This window comes from Thamnophis sirtalis, unplaced genomic scaffold, assembly GCF_051295495.1.
Source record: "Thamnophis sirtalis isolate CommonGarterSnake01/CBP01778 unplaced genomic scaffold, rThaSir2_p1.2 scaffold_14, whole genome shotgun sequence".
Classification (NCBI taxonomy): Eukaryota; Metazoa; Chordata; class Lepidosauria; order Squamata; family Natricidae; genus Thamnophis; species Thamnophis sirtalis.
In genome coordinates, this window is record NW_028261394.1 from 48,943,721 (window position 1) to 48,968,594 (window position 24,874).

The 24,874-nt window shown below is 56.6% G+C and overlaps 3 protein-coding genes across 3 annotated transcripts; all 3 read left to right on the top strand.

The window, feature by feature from the left end:
- Positions 1-50: 50 nt before the first annotated feature.
- Positions 51-11,514, top strand: TCF25 (TCF25 ribosome quality control complex subunit). The gene is made up of 18 exons (XM_014052039.2): positions 51-322; positions 795-959; positions 1,610-1,684; positions 2,170-2,303; positions 2,996-3,061; positions 3,946-4,028; positions 4,735-4,865; positions 6,812-6,911; positions 7,022-7,115; positions 7,261-7,353; positions 7,585-7,690; positions 8,318-8,477; positions 8,787-8,874; positions 9,264-9,422; positions 9,692-9,782; positions 10,005-10,084; positions 10,243-10,315; positions 10,704-11,514. Exons 1-18 carry the CDS (start codon positions 110-112, stop codon positions 10,866-10,868), a joined length of 2,076 nt encoding a protein of 691 aa, XP_013907514.2. The 5' UTR covers positions 51-109; the 3' UTR covers positions 10,869-11,514.
- A 2,043-nt stretch (positions 11,515-13,557) lies between these two features.
- On the top strand, positions 13,558-14,550 carry MC1R (melanocortin 1 receptor). The gene has a single exon (XM_087729205.1). It carries the CDS (start codon positions 13,606-13,608, stop codon positions 14,548-14,550), a length of 945 nt encoding a protein of 314 aa, XP_087585331.1. The 5' UTR covers positions 13,558-13,605.
- Positions 14,551-18,330: 3,780 nt separating this feature from the next.
- Positions 18,331-23,943, top strand: TUBB3 (tubulin beta 3 class III). The gene is made up of 4 exons (XM_014051809.2): positions 18,331-18,503; positions 21,498-21,606; positions 22,152-22,262; positions 22,550-23,943. The coding sequence occupies exons 1-4, from the start codon at positions 18,447-18,449 to the stop codon at positions 23,623-23,625; spliced, it is 1,353 nt and encodes a 450-aa protein (XP_013907284.2). The 5' UTR covers positions 18,331-18,446; the 3' UTR covers positions 23,626-23,943.
- Positions 23,944-24,874: the final 931 nt, after the last annotated feature.

Here is a 24,874-nt window from a genome sequence, read left to right on the forward strand (position 1 = left end):
GCAGCGGAAGTGCGACGGCCGGTGCCTAGACGGGCCCCCTGCTCTCCTTCGGGTTGTGCCGCCAGCTTCCGGTCCGACGGCATTCCCGTCGCGGGTGCTGCGGGTGGCGATGTCTCGCCGGGCTCTGCGGCGGCTGCGGGGCGAGTGCCGCGGGCAGGGGCTGCTGGGCGAGGAGCCGCCCCTCGGAGGGCCGGAGACGCAGGGGAGCGGCGAGGACGAGGAGGTCGCGGGGGACCAGCCGCCGCCCGTCTCCGCCGGCGGGAGGAGGCGGCGGGGCACGCGGAGGGAGCCCTTGGAGCGGGTGGCGAATCCCTTCGAGCTGGTGAGGATCTGTCGCGGCCCGGCCGGAGGCCTTCAGCAGCCTGGCGGCTTCCCCCCTGCCTTCCCAGCAGGGCTCACAGCCTCCGGTCTGAAGGGAAAGAACCGCCCCCGGAGATGCTGTCGCGGCCCCGGAATCGCCTCTGTCGCCAGGCCGGGGGGGGGGGGCTCTATAGAGGGGCTGGGGCCTCCCGGTGCCTTTCAAGGGGTTGGCTACCAGTTCCCAGTTTGCCCATTGCAATCAGTTGGTAGTACTGGGGGTGTCTCCCCAAAGTTTGCGTCCTGGAGGAATTCTCTGTGTCAGTTACCTGCTAGTGGGGAAAAAGCCTGTGCTCTTGTTTGCTCTCCTGATCCTGCTGCTGGCCGCCCTTCTTAAGTGGTTCTTCTCTGTAACGTTAAGAGAGAGAGACAGAGAATCCAACTGATGGTTATGCCATATGCTCGCTTGTGGACTGGGAAACTTTTATCCTGTGCAGATAAACAGTGAAGGACTGGATGAGGACCTGGATGAGTCTAAAGAGAAGACTGATGAATCCCGACTGCAGGAAGGAGGCAACTCGACAACTGAAGAGGCCGAACCTGAAGGGTTGGAGCACGACAAGAAGGAGGATGGGGGAGAGGTGGAACAGCTGGACCAAATGGCAAGTATCTTGTAGAAAACAATGGTGCCTGTTTTGCTTAAAATTGATTTTTCTCATCAGTGAGAAACAAAGCAACGTAGAACAGGTTATGAAAAACAATTATACAAAAAGTGCACGCAAACAGGTCAGCTCATGGCAATAATAGTAACAAACTGCAAATGTAACACCCCTGCTTTGGAGGCTGCCTTGGTAGCCAGATGCAATTCAAGATGCTGTTTCTCATCATTAAAGTGTGGTTTGGTCACCTGAAGGAATGTCTACTCCCAGTTGTTTATAACCATCCAGTCCAATCTGGCAGGATGGGCAAACTCCTGGCTAAGGAATGGCAAGGGAGCAGGAGGCCTGCCTTTTCTTCCATAGTGCAATGGCCCAACCTGGCTGGCCTTTGAAAGGGTTTTGCTGTGCCCCTGGTTCTGGGGTCCTGAGTTTGTGAAGGGCTCCATTTCCTCCTATGTTGACATGATGGAGTATAACATTATTTGGCTACTATTTGCAATTTTATTTGCTGGCACAACTTTTGGATATTTGTATAGCTCCTAAACAGAAACTTAGGCATTTTCCTGAGTTAAATAACCTGTTTGAATTTCATATTTTTTAATGTCATGCTTCACTATATTCATCTTTCAACCTTTTATTTTCATTTTTAAAAGTCTACTGCAAACAACAAATCACGAAAGAAAAAGAAGAAAAGAAAGAATAAGAAGAATGCTTCAGGCGAGGCTCTGGTAAATTGAATTAGGTTTGAGGATTAAGCATTTGTATGAAAGTGCTGAATGAATTAAACCAGTTGAGGCAAGTGGAAAAAGCCATGGTTATTCCCTTTGCTGCCAGGAATTTGAGACTTCATGTGGAATTAAAACATTAAAATATTATGCTACCTTTACAGAATTATAATTACAGCTCTATAGAATTTTGACTATTTAGTCACCAGAAAGAGCTTATGGTTCAAGGAACAAAGACAGGTAAAACCTGTGCAAAGACCAAGCTCAAGCAGAATCCGAGGGTTGAAAGGGGCCCTGTCTGGGGCAGATTCTCAGACAATCCTGGGCAAATGGCTGTCCTATGTTCAGTGATGGGGCAGCTATGATTCCAGGAAGTGTGGCTCATATTAATAGGAAGGGGACCGTTAATGAGGATTGAGACTTGCCTTTACATGGATTTTGTCTGAGAAGAGTGAAGCCCTTTGGCTCATTTTGTTGCTTTTCAACAGTTCCTTGGAGATGATGACCAAGTGGAAAACATTGAAAGCATTTTGCTGAGCATCGAGAGTTCCAGTGGGCCCCCATGCCAGAGCCAGAGCAGGCTGGTCACAGATAACCGACCTCTTCTTTACATTGAACACAGGTAAGAGACGGATGGTGGTGGGAGAGCCCTGTCTTGTGTGCTGTAGATAAAACAACCAATTTGAGGCTATACATCAGTGCGGAGGCTCCTGGCAGCTTAAATTAAGGGAGAGTTCAAGAGGAACAACTTGTGTGTGGTATTTTCTTATATTTGCTATCAAACCTGTGACATGCCTCTTGCACTTATGAACTTCTTAAAGTGCGCCTGTGAGAAAACATTTAAAGGAAATTGAATTGACCCTGAGTGGTGACAAGGAAAAGAATCAGTCAGGGACCTGTGGCCTGGTAAACCACCTTTCTTCCATTCACCAGCCATATCTCAGAGACACGGCTGGCACGCTGACCTAGTAGGAAGGGTAAGTACTACTAATGTGACCCAGGTGGCTTTGCCTAAAATATTCCAATATGAGGCTGTAATTTTGGCTGCGTCTGCCTTTTTCCTTTCTCTTGCCTTTGCAATGCAGGGGGCCAAAGGGGTGGAACCTCTGGTTCTGCTTTTGCTCGTGGCCATTCAGCACAGGGCAGGAGGAGGGGCCAGTAGACAATGGCTGCTTGCATACAATTAAAAGCACCTTGTATCTTGAGTTGGATGGCTTTAAGTGAGCAAGGTTTTGGACACAACAGCGTCTTCTCTGCATCAAATAGGATGTAGGCATTAAATGACAGGCAAGATTTGTGTTCCCAACTTTCCAGGAGCTTGAATCCGGAGACAGAGCTGAAGAGATACTTCGGGGCCCGGGCAGTTCTGGGAGATCAGAGGTGAGATCCAGTGTTGTGAGATAGAAACCTGTCTCTGGGTTATGTGGGAAAGCAGCACATCTGGCCACACCAGTCACAATCTGGGGAAACGTTGTGGTGGGAGTGCCATTTGCTAGACTGTGCTTGGGGCAAGGACTTCCCCAACCTGCCTGGGAGTCTCGGTGTGTGGAAGGAAGGGAAATGGTCCGTTCTCGGTCCATACGTCTCCTCCAGGGAAGGACCAGTTTGGGATTCCTCTGAGCCGCTCTGGGACCATGGCAGTTCTGGACAGAGAGTTTTTATGGATGGTCCAGATGTGGCTGAAACAGAAGGGGCTTTGTGCCACACTTTACTATCGCAGGTGGCCTCATGCCCCAAGGGAGGTCCAGCACACAGCCCTGGCCCAGGATGCAGGCGACAGGCTGTGGGTTGCCCTGCGTCTTGCTGGGGAGAAATCAGTTGGCCGTGGTTCCTTTGATGAACTCGGACAAAGATTTGAAATCCGTCTTTCTCACAGACGTTGTGTGCATGTGAGGACAAGCACATGACTTGATGTTAGATGTGGTTATTCCCTCTTCTGTTGCATCTGTTTAATCTTTGTGCTCATCGGGAGGTGGTGCTGTAAGATGCTCACTTCAACGCTTCCTGGCTGGGGAACAGAGACGGTGGCATTTTCCCAGTAAGGAAGCCCATGTTCTCTCCCTCCAAAAACAAGGCTGTGCTTATTTTAACGACTGGTGATCGCCTGGAGTGCGGCGGGGGAGGGGGGGTCAGGATGCATCAATGGGGCTTTGAAAACAACCCCATCACCCATGTGGCCTTTGTTGCAGCTGCGTAGCAACTAGAAGATAGATAAAGGCTTTGATGTATGAATTCACGTCTTAAAGTGTCCTCCTTCTTTCCAGGCCAAGGCAGAGGCAGCGCCAGTATGTACGCAGCACATGGTTGACAGCACCCAAGGACACCTGGCCGCGTCATAGCAGAACAGGTGAGAGGCCTTCCCAAAGCCTCTGACACCTCGGCTGACTTTGGGACGGGGAAAAGGCTCCTGTCTGTTCTGATGCCCTATTGGATACTGAGTGGCAGAGCTGAGAAGCTGCCATATATTGTGGCCACCGACTTCTGATGCCAGTGGAAAGAGAGGCCTTATAGGGCACCAGCTGTTGTCTCGCAATTGTAGGAATACTTCCTTAAGTGCCCACATTCTGGGCTGTTCATATTCTTCTCCAGCTTTGGGCAGGAGAATTCCAGATTTGTTTTAAGGCTGAAGAAAGGAGGAATTCCTGCTTTACCCCGAAATAACAGGTGGAAATGTCCACATAACCGTCTGGGTTTCTCTAGCTTGGAGGCGTATAAGACAGGCTTGGGAAGATGGATAAGGGCTGCAGTTGAAGTTCCGATCTGGACTCGTACATTTGGAGAGAGGATAATCGGCCATCCAGCTGGAAAGGGGGTGAAAAAACCCAATCTTAGCATTCCTGCCTCCAGAGTAATTTCTCTGCAGTGTTTCTCACCCATGGCAGCTGTGAGATAGGTAGCATGTATTCTCCGAGAATTCTGGGAGTTGAAGTTCACGTACCTTAAAGTGGCAAAGATTGACAGACCCTTCACTCTCGCTTCTGGATTATCATTCCATTCAGGCTGACCACCCTCTTTCTTCCTCTCGCTCCCCCCTCCCCAACAAACCTCTCCAGGGATCTCCATGAGGCTTTTAGAATCCAGGCGTGGAGAGCAACACTTTGCCTTTGAGCACAACCGCGAGTACCAGCTGGTGCAGTTCAAGTTCTTGGATGCCGTGGAATCGATGGACCCAAACAATCTTGTGGTGGGTTCTCCCTCAGGCACGCCCAAAATCACGAATTCAAATTTACTTTTCAACTGCGGTGATTTGTTCCATTCCAACTTTGACTTCTGGGCTTGTTCAGGATTTGGTGTTGTCCAGTCATGCCCAGTTGGTGCCCTCCAAAGGTGTGTGTCCTACCATTCCCAGTGGGCTGCCCCTCTAGGCTGTAGGGATCGAGTGACCCTCGTGGGCCACAGGTGTGTCCCGGCCCACTCCGCATGGAGCCAGAGCCCTTCAGGCACCCAAAGGCGCCTTGAAGATTCTGAAGGGTTCTGAGCTGCGTCCTCTGAGAGAATGTTATCTCATCATAAAAAGGGATGCAGCTGTCTGATAAATCTTCCCCTCAAGGTATGCACGTCAACAGTTCGAATCAATAGAGTTACATATCCTTATAAAAGGACCTTGAAACATGGTTCTACCTGCTATGGTAGGTTTTTGTTCTTATTGTGAGGGTTTTGGGTGCCGAAACCGTTTTTCTCCTGCCCTCCCTGTCGGTTCCGAGTGCCATCTCAGCATCGGGGCCCCCGTCTGCATCCCTGCGCTGGGCACACGGCCTCCCTCTGCTGAGGCTGAGAGCAGAACAGCCGGAGTCGGCTCTTGTAGTAGGGCAGAGGAGAGGCTCCCCTGTCTGCAGATGGGGTTGAAGGGGAGTCCAGCGCAGGGAGATCTAAGCCAACACTTGTGCTATATTTAAACCCTGACCATCTTTGAGCGAAGGAGCGTCTCGTTTCCCCAGGGCTTCGGAGAACAGGCTCTGCTTTTGAGACTTTTCTGGAACTGGTCCAGCTGTGTTAACTGGTGAACAGTTTGATGGTAAATACAAAGCGTGGAAAGGCCAAACTTGTTAGCCTAACATTAGGCAGATAATGAAGACATTGATTGGAGAGCTCCCCCCTTCCGTCCTTCTTCTCAGCCAGGATAAATGTGGCTCTTTGAAATTGGAGGGTTTGGGAGATAAAAGCCCCTTTGTCCAGGAATGACTCCCAGCTCTGCCTTCTTTGCTCCCCCCCCCGGCCTTGCTCCTCAAGGGGGAATTCAGCGCAGTTGAGGAACATTTGGGGTCTCTGACAAACAGGAATGCCAGTTCAAGGAAAACGGGAAGGAGTGGGGTTGCTTTTATGCAACAGCTTGTTTTCAGCACAGTCCGTTGAGGCAATGAGGTGGCTTTTCCTGGATCAATAAAAGGTGACGCACAGAAAGCTGCACAGGGTGTTTTAGCAATAGCAGTTAGACTTATATACCGCTTCCTAGGGCTTTCAGCCCTCTCTAAGCGGTTTACAGAGTCAGCATATCGCCCCCACAGTCTGGGTCCTCATTTTACCCACCTCGGAAGGATGGAAGGCTGAGTCAACCCTGAGCCGGTGAGATTTGAACCGCCGAACTGCAGAACTGCAGTCAGCTGAAGTAGCCTGCAGTGCGGCATTTAACCACTGCGCCACCTGGGCTCTCTTGCATAACTGATGGCGGAAACGAAAAACAACATGATTTCAGTGGCAAGTAGACACGAGGTGCCCCTGACAAGCGATCCCGTGTCCGAAGGGTGAAGGTTTGACTTCTGAAAAACAGCCCCTACTTAATTACATTTGCTGAATGTGGACTCCGTAAACCTGAACCTGGAGGTGGAGCGGAGGTTTCAGGGAGAGAAGGGACGTGAGGGGGAAGAAGTGGAGGATGGCTCGGAAGGCCAAGGGGAAGGCCGGGGCTTCCGGGGGCCAGGTAGGGGCCAGGAACGCAGGCCAGCGTTCTGTTTGACCAGCAGCCTCTTGAACTTGGAAGCCTCCCAAAGGATTCCGAAACGCTGCTTTGGGATCAGTGAGTGGTGTGAAGGGGGCAGTTTTCCCCGTTCCCTCCCAGCAGACCCCCCACCCCGGTTAGCTTTGCTCTTCTCCAGAAAGCCCCTCAGCCTGGCTCTTCGGCTTCCTTCTCAGCTGCTGCTCCAGATGAACCCGTACCACGTGGACTCCCTTCTGCAGCTGAGCGACGTCTGCCGGATGCAGGAGGACCAGGAGATGGCCAGGGACCTGATTGGTAAGGGCGGGGCAAGTGTGGCCCATTGAGAGAGAGAGAAGGGAGAAAGGCCTCCGTCCCTTTGGAAGCGACGCTTCCAACCTGTCTGGGCCTCAATGCCCGTTTTGCAGAGAGAGCCCTCTACACCCTGGAGTGCGCCTTCCACCCCGTCTTCAGCCTCACCAGCGGCACCTGCAGGCTGGACTACCGCCACCCGGAGAACAGGTGGGTGCCCACCCTGGAGACTTGGAGGGAGGCGGCTGCTTCTTAGCCGGTGACCGCTGGGTGCCAGGGCCCCCGTGGATGCCCTGCTCGGCCAGGCTCCCCCGTCCCTGGACTCACGTCCTTTCCCTCCCGGTGTCCCCCACAGAGCCTTCTACCTGGCCCTCTTCAAGCACTTGCTGTTCCTGGAGAGGAGGGGCTGCCCCCGGACGGCCCTGGAGGTCTGCAAGCTCCTTTTGAGGTGAGGGCTGCTCCCAGAGGGGGGAGGGGCGGCCCTCTTCCAATGCCACCTTGGGACAGGCGTGTGTGGCCCCCAAACCAGGTGGTGAAGGTCTTCTGGTGGCCTTCCAGAGGTGGGGGGGGGGTGTTGCTGTTCCCGGGGATGGCAGTTGGTCCTCCCTCCGCCAAAGGCCAGGCGGCTTCCCTTCAGGCAGCTGTCCTGAAAGAGTCGTGGTCCTTTCTTTCCCCCCAGCCTCGATCCGGAGAATGACCCGCTGTGCATGCTCCTGATGGTGGACTTGCTGTCCCTGCGAGCGAGAGAGTACGCCTTCCTGACACGCATGTTCCAGGAATGGGAGGTGAGAAGAGCCCCAGGCAGCTGGAGCCCCACCGGCCCACTCCTCAAAGGAGGGGTCAGTTCCCTCCCCCTTTTCCTTGATCTGCAGCTGGCTACCTGGCCCCCTTTTCTGGGCCAGAGGGGGAGTCCCGGCCTCCTCCCTAATGCCCCCAGGGGTTGTCTTCTTCTGCCTTGCTTCTTCCTGTTAATTATCTTTTAATTAGAGGGCTTTGAGACAATTAAGCCAGAAAAGGCTCCAGTGCCCACCGCTCTGGTTTTCAACTGGGCTGGGTGGCTTTAATGCCAGCCTGCCCTACTTTCACACTCTCCTAGGCCTCTGACTGGCAGGTGGGTGCCCCCCTTGCCCGAGGTTCTCCCTGGGCTTCTGAAAGGCACCAGGATCTGAGCTGCTGCCCCCTCCCCAAAGCGCCCACTTCAGCCGGCAGGAGGGGCTGCTCTGCAGAGTCTCGGGAACAGCTGCTCCTCCTGCCTCCCCTTTAAGGACAGAGGCTGCCCTCCTGGAGAGGGGGTGGGGGCAGGCAGATGCTTGGAGCCCCCCCCCACCTTCCCCGCCTCTCTCCTAGACCTCTGAGGTTGCCTCTTCAAACTGCTCACATCTGTGTCTTCCTCTCCCCCCCCCCAATCTTAGGGCCATCGGAATCTGAGCCAGCTGCCCAATTTCGCCTTCTCCGTCCCTCTGGCCTATTTCTTTCTGAGCCAGCAGGAAGACCAGCCGGAGGCAGAGCAAAGCCGAGCCCGGGAGCAAGCGGACAGCCTCCTCCAGCAGGCTCTGGTTATGTTCCCCAGTGGTACGTGGGGCCCTGAGAACCGCCCAGCTCTCACCTGCAGCCGGGGGGAGGAGGGGCCCCTGGGGTGGGAGAGGGGGCTGGGGTGGCAGTTGCAATTAAGGAAAGCGCCAAATGTCACATTTTAGACATAAGCACGAACACACACACACACACACAGGAGTTCCTGTCAAATTGAACAAAGGGACTGAAGGCCTTTTCTGTGCCTCAATAGTCCCCCCACCACCACCACCAAGCACTGGTAAGGCGGCCTGAGCCCCTTTGCCCTGCAGGGGAGGCCCTGACTCTCTCCTCTGCCCCTCCCCCTCCCAGCCCTGATGCCCCTCCTGGACCGGTGCAGCGTGCAGCCTGACCCCGTGGTCGCCTCCCATGCCTTCTTTGGGCTGGAAGCCCAGCTGAGGTAAAGGGCGGGGGGGGGGCTTTGTAGGGCCACAGCTGCGTCTCTCAGGAGACGTGGAGAGCCTCCGTGGGGCAGGAGCTCCAAGTGGGGATGGCCAGAAAGCCATTTAGAAATCGATAATGGGGGGAGGAGAAGTCTTGCCTGTGGGAGCGGGGGAAAGCAAAGGCTGCTCCTAATAACTGCAGCAAATTTAGGCAGCTTTGCTTGGCTAATGAGGAGGCTGGTGAGGTTGGGGGTTCAAGACCCTGGAATTCCTCTCCCTTTTGCCTCCTTTCACCTCCGGCAAGAGGAAAGGTTGCAGGAACAGTGGCACCAAAGCAGTGATGGAACAAGCGTCCCCCAGGACCCAGTTTCCTTAAAAGGCCCCTCTCCCCCCACCCTCGCCCCAGTGTGCCTGCAGCATTGAGCCAGCTGGTCTCCCTCTACCTGGGGAGGAGCCACGCCCTCTGGAAGGAGCCCAGCGTCATGGCCTGGCTGGAGACCAACGTCCACCAAGTGCTGCGGGTGGTGGATGCCAAGGAGCCCGTTCTGGAGGAGGCAGAACAAAAGTGAGTTGATGGGGCCTTTTCCCTGCTGGGTGACACCCCCCCCCCCCCAATTGTTCTCGCTCAGGACGTTCAGCACTCCCCCTTCTCCCGCCATAAGCTCAGTTTGTGACTCGTGGTCGGTGCAGAAAAGGGTGGAGAACCCGGGGGTGCTTTTGCTTCAGTGCCCCTGGGAGAGCAAGGGGTGGGCGGGCGAGAGGGAGCCGTTTGGAGGAGACTGTTGGCATTCTCTCTCCCCCCCCTCTCTCTCCCTCTCCCCCCTCTCTCTCTAGGCGAAAGGCTAGGTACCAAAACGCACCCAGGAACGTCTACCGCCACGTGATCCTCTCGGAAATCAGGGAAGCCACAGCAGCATTACCTCCGGTGAGGGATCCAACGCGGCTGCTCACCTTTTGGCCTGTCTCCCTCCCCTCCCTGGAGGTGTTTCCATTCCGCCCTCGTGCCTGGCTTTGACCCCCTTCTGGTCTTCCTTCGGGTTGAAAGCCCGTCTTTCTCAGGGGTAGTAAAGACGCTTTATTCAAGTACTCAGCAGAGGGAGGCTGGACGGCCACAATGACCCCTGACCTGTTGCTTTCCTCTCTCAAGGAAGTGACCTCCCAGCCCATCATGGGGTTCGATCCTCTGCCGCCCCTGGACTCCATTGCTTCCTACACGAGGCCCGAAAGGTATTTCCTCGCTCCCGGCTGGCTTGTGCGGGCGGCAGTTCCGAGGCGCCGCTTGGCCTGGCCAGCCTGAGCAGAAGCCGAGAGGCTGCCCGAGGCCCCCCAGGGAGATTCCCCTCCTCTGCCAGACTTTCAGCCACTCGGCCTTCCTGTCTTTCCAGAGCGGCTCATCCGGGCAACGAAAGCACTTTATCCCTCTTCTTTCGCTCACTGCTGCCAAACTTCAGCTTGCAGGTAAGGTGTCCTCCTGAGCTTGTCCAGAGGAAACAGCAGGTGTGTCCAGGGCCCGGCTGGGGGTGGGCGGAGCTGGTGCCCCTCCAAGGGCCAGGAGGTGTGGGGTGAAGGGCAGCAGAGAGGGGAAGATTGGGATAGGTCTGGAGCAGCTGCGGTGCACCGGCCAGGGATTTGGTGAGCCATCCTGCCCGGTGGGTTCTTTCCGGGGTCCGGATGAGCCGTGACCATGCAGCTGTGGTTTTGCCTTTGCCCCCCGATGGCTGCCCAGAACCCCCTGGGGGGATGGGCGGCCATGGGAATCACCTAGGTGAACCAAAGGCAGCCATCGGGGAGAGGCTTCCGAGGACTGACCTGGCTGTGGGTCTCCCTGTCCTCTGCCCCACCACAGGGGGAAGTTCGCGCCGGAGGAGAAGCCGAGCCGGGTGCCGGGCAGAACCTCAACCAGGGAGTGAACCGGCTGATGGCGGCCATGCGGGACATGCTGGCCAACATCCAGTTCCAGGAACCCCCCCGAGATGACAACCCCGAGGGCGATGGGGGAGACTGGGACTGAATTCCTTGCTCCCCTTCCCCCCCCCCCACAATAAACAGAAGAATCTGGAGTGGCCTCTGGGCTTTACCTCTGCACCCCCCCCTCTCCCGCTTCCCCTCCCCCATCACGAAGGGAAATCTCCCCCCAATTCTCTTGATTTTCCAGCCACTGTGCCAAACCTGGCTGGCTCTTTGGAGGAGAGAGCTGCAGAGGCCCCTGTCATGCTCTTCTTCCCCCACCAGTGGTTCTGACGGGGGCCTTTCTCCTAGGAAAAGCCCAGGGGAGCCTGGCTGGGCCCCTCCTTGCCAAGGCCGGCCTGATTGGGATGGTCAGAACTTTCTCCAAAGCTAAACAACCGTCTGGCCAAGAAATTCTCCCAGGGAGAGGTTTGGGGATAGGAGGGGTGATGGGCATCAGTTGCAAAGGCAGCCCCAGTGTGGAGGCCGAGAGCAGCCGTCTCCCTCGAGCGAGCCAAGGGCCACAGCAGCGGCTTCCCTTGGAGGTCCTCCTCCAGGGGCCTCTTTCTGGCTCGGAGGCAAGGAAGAGCAGCAGCTGGGGAGGGGGCCCTCTTCTGCCTCCCTTACAAGACAGCCCTCCCAGCAGGCCATCTCTTGTAGGCTGCGGTGATTACATCCCACCCCTTTTTAACTAATAAAAGCTAGGAAAATGTGTTTGTTTAAATGCTCTTGACGCAACTATGGTTGAACCTTTCGGTCTTCATATTTTGTGAGGGGGAGGGAGGGTGCGTGGCTGCCAGGCTGCCCTGGCATGTTGTTGTTCTGCACTGGGGGGGGGGGAAGAGCCCCCCCCCTCCTTGCTCTAGAGCAGTGTTTCCCAACCTTGGTGACTTTAAGTCCTGTGGACTTCAACTCCCAGAATCCCCCAGCCAGCATAGCTGGCTGGGGGATTCTGGGAGTTGAAGTCCACAGGACTTAAAGTCACCAAGGTTGGGAAACACTGCTCTAGAGTGCTTGAGATCCGTTCAGCCTCTGATGTGCCCCCACAATACGTGCGCAGGCATTTCCCCGTCCTTCACAGGCCCACACGCATCACAGGCCCAGCCGCAGAGTTGTTTACGAACAGAGACCCAGGCAGCCTGCAAAGCCAGGAAGGTGGCAACCATTCCTGAGCTGGGCATGTGCCCCTTTCCAGTGCTTGGAACTCCTGGGCCAGCCCGGCCCACCAACCCCCAGGCTCTGCTTAACTTGCCTGCCCTCCTGGGGGCCAAGTCAAGCTCCCCCCGGAGGCCTTTGGAGCAGCAGAGAAACAGAGCAGGCCAGGGAGGAGGAGGAGAGGAGGCCTCTGGTTGTGCTTGGAAGCCATCATGGCAACTCCCAGTGTAGAGTGGTGGAGGAAGCGGCTGCTGCTCTTCAGTTGCTCCAGGGGGGTCTTTGGCCCAAAGGCACCAACTTCAGAGCCCCTTTGCTGCCTCCCCTTTCGAAGGCCACTGCCTGGAGCAACGGAAGCCCCCCCTGCTGCACCTGCTCGGCCTGTCAGGAGGTAAACGCCAGGAAGGTCATGTGGGTTCCTGGGTCCATTGACGAAACTCTCCCCAACTTTCCGTACTTAAAGTTCTGTCCTGTATGGAGCCCTCGCCCACCCAGGCGGCTTTCGTGACTCCGCAGATTCCAGGAGCTGCCGGGAGACATGAAGAATAAGCAGACGGTCTGCCTCTCAGTCTCAATAAGGGGGGGGGCTTCTGTTGCTCCGACCCCTCCCACCGGTGGCCCAGGCCGTCTGCCCCTGCGTGCTCGTCCCCACCAGAGGCCTCCCTTTGGATAGACAGGCCTCTATCGCAGGAATCCCTGCGGGTGCAATGAGAAAAGCAGCTGCTTGGAAGCTCAAGGGGAAGTGTGTGTGGAAATGCTGGACTGGTGAACATGGGCTCTTCTCCACATGAACTGGAGGAGGGGGCCCCGGCCTGCTACTTAGGGGTGTCCTGACCATGAGGGGAGCCTGGCTGAAAGGAATCTAGCCAGGGGTCATTAAAAGAAGGGCAGGTCAGATATGGCTGGTTGTCATGCAGAGGCAGCTTCTGCCACCATTCACCCACGCTCCTCACACGCACCCTGCAAGCCCAGGTGACCTCCCCCCCCCCCTCTCTCCTTCCTGGTTTTCTGGAGCTCCGTCTTGGAGGGCGGCTGTCCCCTCCTCAGCGTCCTCCTGAAGGCTCATCCGGAGCCTCTTTTCATAACAGCTCCCTGCCATTCAAAGGGCCGCCTGACTTGTTATCATGTGGATCCCCCCCGGCAGCCCTCTTGCCAAAGGAGGAGCTGAGCCCGTTCCTTTAAAAGGGAGGGGAAGAAAGAGTTCTTTCTTTTAAGTTTTGCAAATCGATGTTGGAGGTAGGGACAGAATCAGTAATGAGAACGTTAGGAAGGGATCCGGGGGATCTTTGACATGGATACAACACTTCCCAGGAAAGAAGCCGGAGGGATCGCTCTCCTCCGCTCCTGAAGGCGACCTCCAGAAACCAACCAGGAGAGCCGCCAAGAGGCTCTGGGATCCCTGGAGCCGAGTCCCAGTGGAGAAGTCCTTCTGGGAGCCGGTGAAGCACTGCTGGTTTTCCCATCTCGGCTGCTTGGTGGGAGAGCGGAGGCTTTCTGGGAGGAAAGCTGCTGACAGAGGAACCTGCGTCCCACAGGTGAGTGTTTGGGGCAGCCAAAGACACTGGCACTCGTCCTAAAGCGCTTCTGGAAAAGAAAAGCGGTGGGGGCCACCTTTTATTTTTCCTAAGCGGCCCCACAAAGCGTCCACCATGCCCGAGGCGTCCCCCGTGCGGGTGCGTCTGGACCTCCCCAACGGCACCACTGGTCCTCTGGCCAACTGGACCAACGAGACCTCCTTCTGCGCCAGTGAGCAGCAAGTGGTGATCCCCAGCGAACTCTTCTTGACTCTGGGAGCGATGAGCTTCGTGGAGAACCTGCTGGTGGTGGCCGCCATTGTCAAAAACCGGAACCTCCATTCCCCCATGTATTACTTCATCTGCTGCCTGGCCGTTTCAGACATGCTGGTGAGCGTCAGCAACCTGGTGGAGACCCTTTTCATTCTGCTGATAGAGCACGGGATGCTGCTGATAGAGCCCAGCCTGGTCAAGCAGGTGGACAACGTCATGGACATGCTGATCTGCAGCTCCCTGATGTCCTCGCTCTCCTTCCTGGGCGTCATTGCCATGGACCGCTACATCACCATCTTCTACGCCTTGCGCTATCACAGTATCATGACCATCCAGCGGGCCGCCATCCTCATGGTGGCTGTGTGGCTGATCAGCAGCGTCTCCAGCGTCCTCTTCATCGTCTACGACAGCACTGCCGTCCTCATGTGCCTGGTGGCCTTCTTCCTCTCGGTGCTGAGCCTCATTGCAGGGCTCTACATCCACATGTTCGTGCTGGCACACCGGCACGCCAGGCAGATTTCAACCATGTATGGCAAGCAGCACGCACCCCAATTCACCAGCATGAAGGGGGCCATCACCCTCACCATCTTGCTGGGGGTCTTCTTGATTTGTTGGGGACCCTTCTTCCTCCACCTCATCCTCATCCTCATCTGCCCCGGCCGTCCTGCCTGCAAGTGCTACTTCCGCTACTTTAGCCTCTATCTCATCCTCATCATCTGCAATTCAGTGGTGGACCCCATAATTTACGCCTTCCGGAGCCAGGAGCTCAGGAGAACGTTGAAAGAGGTGGCCCTGTGTCTCTGGTGACAGAGGAGGAGAGGCTGGGTCCCTTAGGACACAGCGCAGACCTCAGGCGGTCACCCACGGGCCAAGGAGGGCCCGGGGGCGCCGTTAAGGCCAAGCAGGTGACTCTTTGTGACGCAGCACCGGAAGTAGTGGAGACGAGATTGCTGCCCTTTGGGTTTCTGACCATTGGAAGAGCCCCGCGTCCTGCCTCTCCTCTCCCTCTTGTAGCCAGCTGGGTGCTTATTGGATGGTCACCGCCGGGACTTGGAAAAAGTCACCATTGCCGCAATCTGCCGTAATGGGTGTCTGGTGCCAGCGGCTGCCTCCTATTGTTGTTCCCAGCGAATGCCCCCTTGCGATTCCCACGGGTTCCGTTTAGTCCCAACCGGTAGAGGACAAAGGACCAGCCCTCCCCCGCCCTCTCCAGGTCAAATCCTGCTTTAAAACTGGGGGCTCAGAGCAGGGGGGGGGGGGTTGCCAGTGAAGGCAGCCCAGGACAGTTCTCACCCTGGGCTGTGGGATCGTTTGCGGAGAGCCGGATTCATGCCTGCCTCTCTTCTGCGATCTGAGGTGAGCGATGAAGTCTGTAAGCGGCTGCACCAGAGAACTCGGAGAATAAGAAAAATATCCAGCAGCCTCTCAACTCCCTTTCCTCCTGGGCGGGATTTACACTTTACACTATCAGTTTGAATGCAAATACCTTTTTGTACAGGATGGTCGTTGCTTTGTACTAAAAACTACTTTGAATTTTTTGACAGATCAATGCGCTCCTTCCTTTGGGTTTCCCGGGCGCCTCTCTCCTTCCTCACCCGCAGCAGCTGCCCACCCTTGAAGGATGGAAGGGGCCTGAATCAGATTGGGTGGCACGGAGGGCGTCCGGGGAGGGAAGGCGAGTGCCAATGAAGCATGCTGGTCACAAGAGTTTGGGATCAGAGTGAGAATTGGGACCTCGGATCTGCATCACTCTTTGCAATATTAGCCCATCTCCGTCAGTTGGGTGGGATTTCAGTGTAAGTTCCTTGCAAGGCCCTTGTAGAGGAACCGATCTTTTTTAACCTCATGTTTCTAAAGGGCACATATTTCAAATCCTACTTGGATCAAGGCTCCTCTTGCAGAGGTGAATCCACTCAGGAAGTTAAGATAAGATACTTTATTTGCATGCCGCCCTTTTCGCTGGGGGGACTCAGGGCGGCTTACAGTTCAGGGGGAGGGGAGGACAGACCAAGTTACATATAAGACAATACATCGTTAAAAGCACAACATTCATACCATTCGGGCAGGGTTAGGGTCTTTAGCCCCAGGCCTGTCGGGACAGCCAGGTTTTAAGGGCTGTGCGGAAGGTCTGGAGGGTGGTGAGGGTACGAATCTCCACGGGGAGTTCATTCCATAGGGTCGGAGCTGCCACAGAGAAGGCTCTCCTCCGCGTGGTTGCCAGTCGACATTGACTGGCTGATGGAACTCGGAGGAGGCCTAATCTGTGGGATCTAATTGGTCGAGTGGAGGTGATTGGCAGTAGGCGGTCTCTCAAGTACCCAGATCCAATACCATGAAGGGCTTTGTAGGTGACAACTAGCACCTTGAAGCACACCCGGAGATCAACAGGTAGCCAGTGCAGCTCGCGGAGGATAGGTGTTATGTGGGTGAAACGAGGTGCACCCACAATCGCTCGCGTGGCTGCATTCTGGACTGGCTGAAATCGCCGAATACTCTTCAAGGGCAGCCCCATGTAGAGCACATTGCAGTTAGCTTGATAGGTCAGCTGGGCCTGTGAAGGGGGGCAAGAGTGGGGGGTTCTGATGGGGACAAGCAGGCTGCTCTCCAAGGGGCAACAAAAGAAGCAATTGGTCTGCCTGTGCCATGCCACGGATGGACTTTGCCACTGGATCCCGACTGAAGGGACAGGGAATCTAAGGGGGTGGATTTCACCTGCGACTCTGCAGAGGAAACAAGGGCATTGGTGGGTGGGTGGAAGGGAGGGAGGGAGGGAGGGGTCCAGGGAATGAGATCCATCTTATACACACCCACTGGGGTTCTATTTCTCCTGCGCAAAATATAATTCTTGCAGTTGTTCCTAAGTAGGCAGGAGATAAAAGGGTTTGTGATTGTTGACTAGGGCTTTGGGGGCGCGGTGGAATCTGGGTGCAAGACGGTGCTGCCTTGCCATTGTACAGAGTGGGTTTAGGAGGAACTGGGTGGTCGCTCCAGCCAAAGGCATCTGCACGAGGAGATGAAGAACAAAGAGGAACATCAAATGGCTCCACCCAGAATGGTCAAAAAAGTCAAGATGGCAGCCACAAGAGAAGGTCACACCTGAAAAAGGGTGGAGTTGCAATGAGAGTCCTGACTTTTAGAACGTGTCCTGTGGGCGCCCCTGTCCGTTGCCCTCTGATGCTGGAGAGAGAGCCACTCACATTCCTGATTGTGTTCCAGTCCTTTCCACTCTTCCTTCCTCTCCCACCTTCTAAGCCATCTCTGACCTCCCATCTTACTAAGAAGCGGGGAGGCTGTGGGGTGGGGGGAGGAACACGAGGCGTCGAGGTGCAGCTGAAAGGGAAAGGAGACCCCCCGCATTTCTCAGCCAGCCAGCGGGGGCGGGGGGGGGGCGGCCAGGCTGGCTGGGAGCGCACGTCCAGAACCGGGGCCGTCCTCGCTGCCGCTCAGCTCTCCAGAGCTCATCAAGATGCCGAGGAGGGGAGCGCGGGGTTCACGCCGGGCCTCGGCGTTCGAGCGGCGGCGCTCGCTGGCGAGAGGTGTGGGAGGAGCACGCGCGTTAAGGCCGGCCCTTCTTAGGCTCCGTCCGGCTGGAATCGCGCCCATTAGCAGCAGCGCCAGGAGCGGCCTCGTAGATCCTCAGGAGGGTCTTCTGCTCGGAGGGAGGGGAAGCGCAGCTCGCGCGCGCCGCCTTCGCCCCTCCGGTCCGGCCCAAACGCCTCCCGCCCCGCCTCCCGCGCCGTGGCCGGGGGTCGGCTGGCACGCCGGGCTTTGTTCCCCTCCCGCAGGGGAGCCGTGGCGCAGAGACAAAAGAGGAGGAGGAGGAGGGGGGCCGTGTCCCTCCCTCTGCCCCCCTCCGGAGAAGCGGGCGGCGGCTGCCTTCGTGGCCCGGCGTCTTTGGGATGCTGGCGCCGGAACAAAGGCTGGGAGCCACCCAAGGTGGGCTGCGGCAGCTCGCTTCGCCTGTCTCTCCCCCCACACACACAGGCAAGCGGGCCTTTGTCCGACGCCTCTCCCCCTTTTAAAGCCGCTGTTCTTAGGCCCAAAGCCCCCGCCGCCCGGGCCTCCCTGCGCGCGCCGGCCTGGCTCCGGCGCTGGGAAGTGATCGACCGCGACCCAAGCACTGGAGTCACTCCGGAGTCAGCCTGTCGGCTCGGCTGCAACTCACAAAAAGTCCCTCTGAAAAGCGAGTGGAAAACCAAACAAAGCGACCCCCCCCCCCAGCCGCAGGATAGAAACAACGGCCAGACCCGAAGTTCCCTCGCAACCCCGACTTCTTCTCGCAACGGGGGGGGGGGGATGCGGGCCTGAGAAGAGGCGCACTAAGGAAGAAGCCCTCCGCACACGCTCAGAAGCGCTCTTCTCCAGCAGAGCCTGGAGCGAGCCTCGCTGCGTAACGCCTGGAGGAGGCGAAGCGCCCGATCCCGGGGGGCCAAAGCCAGCGCCGCCTCCCCGCCTGCTGCACGCGCGCCTGGTCCTGATGCTGCAGCCGGTGCAGTATTTTGCAGCGGCGCCTCCGGATTGGCCGAGGCCTCGGCGGTGACGTCAGCGCCCAGCCCGGGTGCAGCAGGCGCCCCCGATAAAACCCGCCGGCAGAGCCCGGCCGCCTCCTCCAATCGCTCCGCGCCCACCGCTCCTGCCGCTGCCCGCCGTCCTCCAGCCCTCCGCCGCCGCCGCCGTCGCAGCAGCCCCGCCGCCGGTGCAGCATGAGAGAGATCGTGCACATCCAGGCGGGCCAGTGCGGCAACCAGATCGGAGCCAAGGTAAAGGGGGCGGGGCTCTCTGGCCCGTTCCCGTCCTGCGTGAGGGCTCCCCGGGCTGGCAAGGGGGGCTGCTTGTGGCCTGGCTTCCTGGGGGCGATGCGGGAGGAGGGGACGGGGGGAGGGCGCGAGCTGAAGGGTGGCCGAAGGGGACTCCTGCCTCCCTCTGCCTCTCAAAGACAAAAGGGGAGTGGTCTCATTCAGCAGCTGGAAGACCCCCGGATTTCCAGAACAAAGACGTCACCAAGGCTGGACACCTTGACCTTGGTGAGGCCAGAAGCTGAGGGGTTCCTTGTCCCACCGGCTCCTGTCTCCCCTTCCACCAATTTTCCAGCAACCGCTCGGTCTCTCTCTCACCCCTCCGATCTTCCGAGGAGGGGCGTCTCCCTTTCTCCCCTTAGCCGGACGGAATGAAGGCGTGGTGGCGGCCGCTTTATCTCGCATCTCGGTCCTGAGGGCTGCAAAGTGGGAAGTGGGGAAGGAGAGCCCTGGAAGGGTTTCCCCAGCTTGGCAGGCAGCGCTGACTGGAGGAAGGGGCTCTCCATCCCCTGAAGCCCCTTGCCACTCCCAAGACCCCGGGGCAGCAGACAAAGAGCTGGGGAGACCAATGGGAAAGGACCGGCACTGACTTGGGGAGGCGGTGGGCTGGTGGGAGGAAGGGATTTCCTCCGGGCAGAGCGTGAATGGATCCCAAGAAGGCTCTGCCAAGAGAAGGCAGGGCAGCTGAGACTTTGCAGAGGGTGAGACTCCAGCTGCCATGACTCAGTGCCACAAAGCTGGCTAATCATCCCACCAGTCCCCTTCCCCCCCCCCACGCCCCTTGTGCCTGCTTTGAATAAAAAGAAGGCCAACTCCCTGCAGTGAGACCTCACCACTTAAGGCTCTGCCTATCCCCGTGGGTGGAGAGGAGCACAGCAGCCTGACATCAAATCAGCCTCCCGAGCACTTTGGCAGCTGAGCCCCGGGGAGGGGGGGGCTCTTGCCCTCCCTCCCTCCCACCCACCCTCCCTCCTTTGGGGAAGGGCAGCCTGCCTATCTCCTGGTGGAGAGGGGCCCGCCCCTCCGATGAATAATGAGCTCCCCCCTCCCCACCCCTAGGTTTCTGACAAAGGAGCTGAGTCTTCCAATGGGCTATTCTGGGATGGGGGGGGGCTTTGTCCCAACTCAGCAGCAAGAAAATCTTCCACAACAAAGAAACCTTTTTAAAAGCATTATTATTATTATTATTATGTGCACATTATTATTTTATATCGCCAACTTCAGTGAGGGAGAACTACCTCATGGAATACCAGTCTTCAGTCTGAGATCTTATCAAATTCTGAATTAAGTTTCACTGCTAACAAATTAAATGGGATACCCTTTAAATCACCCAAGTTACATAATCTTTATATCCCCCCCCCATGAGATTCACCAGGGTGACAGGTAGCCTGTCGTGAAAAGTGATGCGGGGAGGGGGAGAGCTTCCCCCCCCCATCATGGGCTATTTAAGCAGCCTCATGCATATGCTAGTTATGGTGAGTAATCCATTGCAACCCACAAATCCCGTAAGTGAGAATTGATCAAGGCAGAACTGAGACTGGCCTTCCACATCCCCAGTGCCCAGGAAGGAGATGTAAGAGGGGGCCTTGAGGGTCAGTTTTGACGTATGACCAGAGTCCCACATCAGGGCAGCCCCAGGGGAGGAGTTTTGTTGCATGACCCAGAAGAGGATCTGATTTCCTCGGGGCAACCAGTCCCACTTCTTCCTATCATGCGACTGGCTCTTCACTGAACAGATCTTACAACTCTAGGAAGGCTACCCAGCTACGCCAGGTTGAAGTTGCATAAGAAGCTGCAGTCAGCTGCCCTTCTCAGCCTGCCTGCCTCCCTCGCTTGGGCCTCAGCAGACAAACCCGATCCCTCTGGGATATCTCAGCCTCCACTAGGCTGAACGGGGGTTCAGCTGGGCTTCCACAGATCAAGGCAGCAGGCCAGGTCACAAAAAGGCTGGTCCTCCACTCTAGCTGAAGTTCTTGGCTCCCTGGCTGAAGGCAAAAGGCAGCGTAGGCAGTTCTGCCGCTCAAGACTCTGGGTGGCTCTGCAGTTTCCCATCCTTGTACAATGCCACGTCTGCAGGGGACGCAGCAGTGCTGTTGCACGGACGCTCACAGCGCTCCTGACCTTGCCGGTGAGGAGGGGCTCCCTGGCAATCGCAGCTCCATCAGGCCTCCCTGATCCGCAAACCACTTAAGAGATGGTGCAGTCTCCTCCACTCGGATCGTCCTCATTCCACAATGGAAGAGCAGGATCTTTAAATCAATAACAATTCCATCCAGAGAAGCTGCCACTGTCACCTGTGGGAACGCTGCTCAGCCCTTGTTTACAAGATCGAGCCTTTGTTCCAAGTGCTAGAAACCGGATCCTGGTGAGCTGTTGCCCTTCAGGGCTCTCTGGGGAACGTGTGACGTCCTTGCTGCAGTCCGCATCCGACTGTTGATCCCAGCGTACTTGCACCAATGCCCAGAAGTCGAGCGCTTTCTCTCTCAATTGGATTAGTCTGCAGAAACGGATCTGCTCTCCCCGACCGGATTTCAAGGGCAAAATGTCCTGTTCCCCTTTTCAGCTTGTTCTTGTAGCCTAATGGTCTTTCGGACTGGGGCCAGATGTGCCTTTACAGCTAAGTACCTTGGGAGCTCAGAGAAGCTGGGATGTGATGACAACCCTCCCCCCATGTACGGCAGGAGAAGGGATGGTTTCAGCACCATGGCCAGTTCCCTTGACTCGCATGCATGGCTCCTAGGGAAGAGGTCATTGACATGGCTGATTGGGCAAAATCTCCTGGGTTTTCTGGAGGAAAGGTTGCCAGTTGAGTTTTTTGGCAAAAGGAGAAGCAACTTGGAATGTTTTTTTGGAGTATAACAGCAGAATAAATCTCCTAGTAGCGCTCCGATTCCAATTTGTAGAAGATATCAGAACCATGTGTCTCATTTTTTTCCTAATCTCTTGTTCTTTCCTCAGTTCTGGGAGGTGATCAGTGATGAGCATGGGATAGACCCCAGTGGGAACTATGTCGGGGACTCTGATCTGCAGCTGGAAAGGATCAGTGTGTACTACAATGAAGCCTCCTGTAAGCTCTGCTCCCTACCTAACCCGGGTTTTCTGACACCAGGAATTTCCCTCCGGTCCTTTCGTGGAAATTACCCAGGCCAACCATCCCATTTGACCTCCGGGTCTTTCCCTCCAGCAGCTTCAATGCTACCGGGGAGAAAATGAAGTCTGCACAAAGATGGCCTCACAACCATTTTCATCTAGCCCACACGGTGCTGGCATTGAGAACAAGGATGTGGCTGATGGGTTCCCAATCCAGGAGGGAGGTCATTTGGCCATGCACCTTTTCAGCATAGCACCGTCAAGAGGAGGAGGAATAAAGGGGTGGTAAAGGAGGGGCTTTGGGCCCTCGTGTGCAGGGTTTTCAATGCGACTCTTGGCAAAGGAAGCCATGCGGGTTGTCCGCCAGCATGGAGCAAATGTTGAGGGACTGTACTCTGCCCTCTGTAGATCCCTGGAGGAGTGGCGGGAGGGAGGAGCCGTGCGGAATGGATGGAAGTGCCTGCTGGTGGGTGAGCCATCTGGGTTAGTTCTTTCAAGGGAAAACGCTCTTTCTCTTTCCAGCTCACAAATATGTCCCCCGGGCGATCCTGGTGGACCTGGAACCTGGCACCATGGACAGTGTTCGCTCAGGCGCTTTTGGACACCTCTTCAGACCAGACAACTTCATCTTTGGTATTGTCCCTCTTTGTGCCCCTCTTGCCCAGATCTCCCCCCCCTCCCTCCCTAACCCAGCTCCACACCCTGGAGATGGCATAGCTTCCCTTTCGGAATGGAAGGGCCCTGGGGGAGGGGGGTTGGCTCTGAAGGGGAACCGGCTGGGCCAAAGGCAATGAGAGGCACAGGAGCTCCATCCTTCTTCAGGGCCGCCTTGGTTTCTGAGGCAGAATCGGGCACTTTTAGGCGAGGAGAAATGCAGGCTGGTTGCCCATCAAACAGGTCTCTCAATTCTTCCTCCACAGGTCAAAGCGGTGCAGGGAACAACTGGGCCAAGGGCCACTACACAGAAGGCGCCGAGCTGGTGGATTCCGTCCTGGACGTGGTGAGAAAGGAGTGTGAAAACTGTGACTGCCTGCAAGGCTTCCAGCTCACCCACTCCCTCGGTGGGGGCACAGGATCTGGCATGGGGACCCTCCTTATTAGCAAAGTCCGTGAAGAATACCCGGACCGGATCATGAACACTTTCAGCGTGGTGCCTTCCCCCAAAGTATCTGACACTGTGGTGGAGCCTTACAACGCCACCCTGTCCATCCACCAGCTGGTGGAAAACACAGATGAGACCTACTGTATCGACAACGAAGCCCTCTACGACATCTGCTTCCGGACCCTCAAGTTGGCCACCCCGACCTACGGAGACCTCAATCACCTGGTTTCTGCCACCATGAGTGGCGTGACCACCTCTCTGAGATTCCCAGGGCAGCTCAACGCAGATCTGCGCAAACTGGCGGTCAACATGGTTCCCTTCCCTCGCCTCCACTTCTTCATGCCCGGCTTCGCACCCCTGACGGCCCGCGGGAGCCAACAGTACCGAGCCCTCACTGTGCCTGAGCTCACGCAGCAGATGTTTGACGCCAAGAACATGATGGCCGCCTGCGATCCCCGCCACGGCCGCTACCTCACTGTGGCCACCGTCTTCAGAGGACGCATGTCCATGAAGGAGGTGGACGAGCAGATGCTCGCCATCCAGAGCAAGAACAGCAGCTACTTTGTGGAATGGATCCCCAACAACGTCAAGGTAGCCGTGTGCGACATCCCTCCCCGCGGCCTGAAGATGTCTTCCACCTTCATTGGCAACAGCACCGCCATCCAGGAGCTCTTCAAGCGCATCTCGGAGCAGTTCACGGCCATGTTCCGGCGCAAGGCCTTCCTCCACTGGTACACGGGGGAGGGCATGGACGAGATGGAGTTCACGGAGGCCGAGAGCAACATGAACGACCTGGTCTCCGAGTACCAGCAGTACCAAGATGCCACCGCTGAAGAGGAAGGAGAGATGTACGAAGATGACGAGGAAGAGTCCGAAGCCCAGGGCGCCAAGTGAGGGCCCGGCCACCCTCCCCCCTCCCTGGGAAGAAGCCGCCCTTGGCACCATTATTCTGTGGCTCATCTCCACCGGCCAACTTTCCCATCTGATGAGTTTTAGACAACCAGCTTCTAGTTACTTCTGATTCAAGCGTTCCAAAACTTAAAAATTCAGTATTCGACCATCTTTTCTTTCTGCTCCCCAATCTCGTTTTTTGAGTTAGTGCAAGTCCCAGAGTTAGTCACTTTGATAAATTCAAGGATCCTGTTCTTTACTTTGTACTGGTCTGTGTCTATTTTTATGTTTTGGAATACTTAATAAATTTGTTGCTGTCCAGCTTGTGGGCTGTCTGCTTTCTCCCTCTTGGTGGTTGGGTCAGCAAATATGGGCGTATGAGATGCCCCCCATTCCTTTGGCCCCTCCTTGGGTGGGCTTTGCGTGTGGTCAGGAGCAAGAGGGTGCTGGACCGTTGCAGGCCTTTCCCTGCCGGGCCATCCCTGGGTTTGCTTGCGGAGCTGGATAGAAGGGCTGAACCTGGAGACGAGCCAGAGGGATCAGGCGGTCACGGCCAGATGGACCTTTATGAAGGGCAAAGGGGTCAGAGTCTCTGCCTCTGCTGGCCAAAGTACAATGGTGGGAGGTCAGAAGGGTTAGTGTATCTATCCTTGGCTGAATACTGACAGTGAGCCCGAGAGACGTCCATGGGAGCCCCGCCTGCACCTGCCCCCTTGGGTCCTCAGTGCCACATCTAGCAGCGGTTGTTGCCGTGTTGTCAAAGGCCTCCACTTTAGACTCCTCCCGCAAGTCAGACGGGGGCCACACCTGCACAAGGCCTCACTTTCTCTCCCGGCTTCTCTTTGAGGTTCACTTGATTTTGCTGCCAGGGAGAAGGAAGTTCTTCCCGGGCTCAGCTGGGAGGGCACAAAAAGCCCTTCTCTGCCTCCCTTTGCTGCAGCCTGTGAGCTTGTGCTGTGCTGGCCCTTCCCCATTTTTCACTCTCAGAAACACGAGGAGGAGGAGGAGGAGGCACCTTTCCCAGGTCCAGAGCCCAGAAAGATTGGCAGTCAACAAGCCGTGACTGAGGGGCTGGGGGGCGTTCGGAGAAGCCACTCCCACCCTCTGCTCATGTCTGCAGAGAAAATATTTCTCAGGGCTGTCCTTAAAACACGGAGGCGCCTTCCGCCTTGGCCCACGGGAGTCTGCTTCAGGAGAACACAGAGAGGTTTCCAGGTGCAAGTCTTTTCTCCTGGCCCAGGAGAAGGGGGTG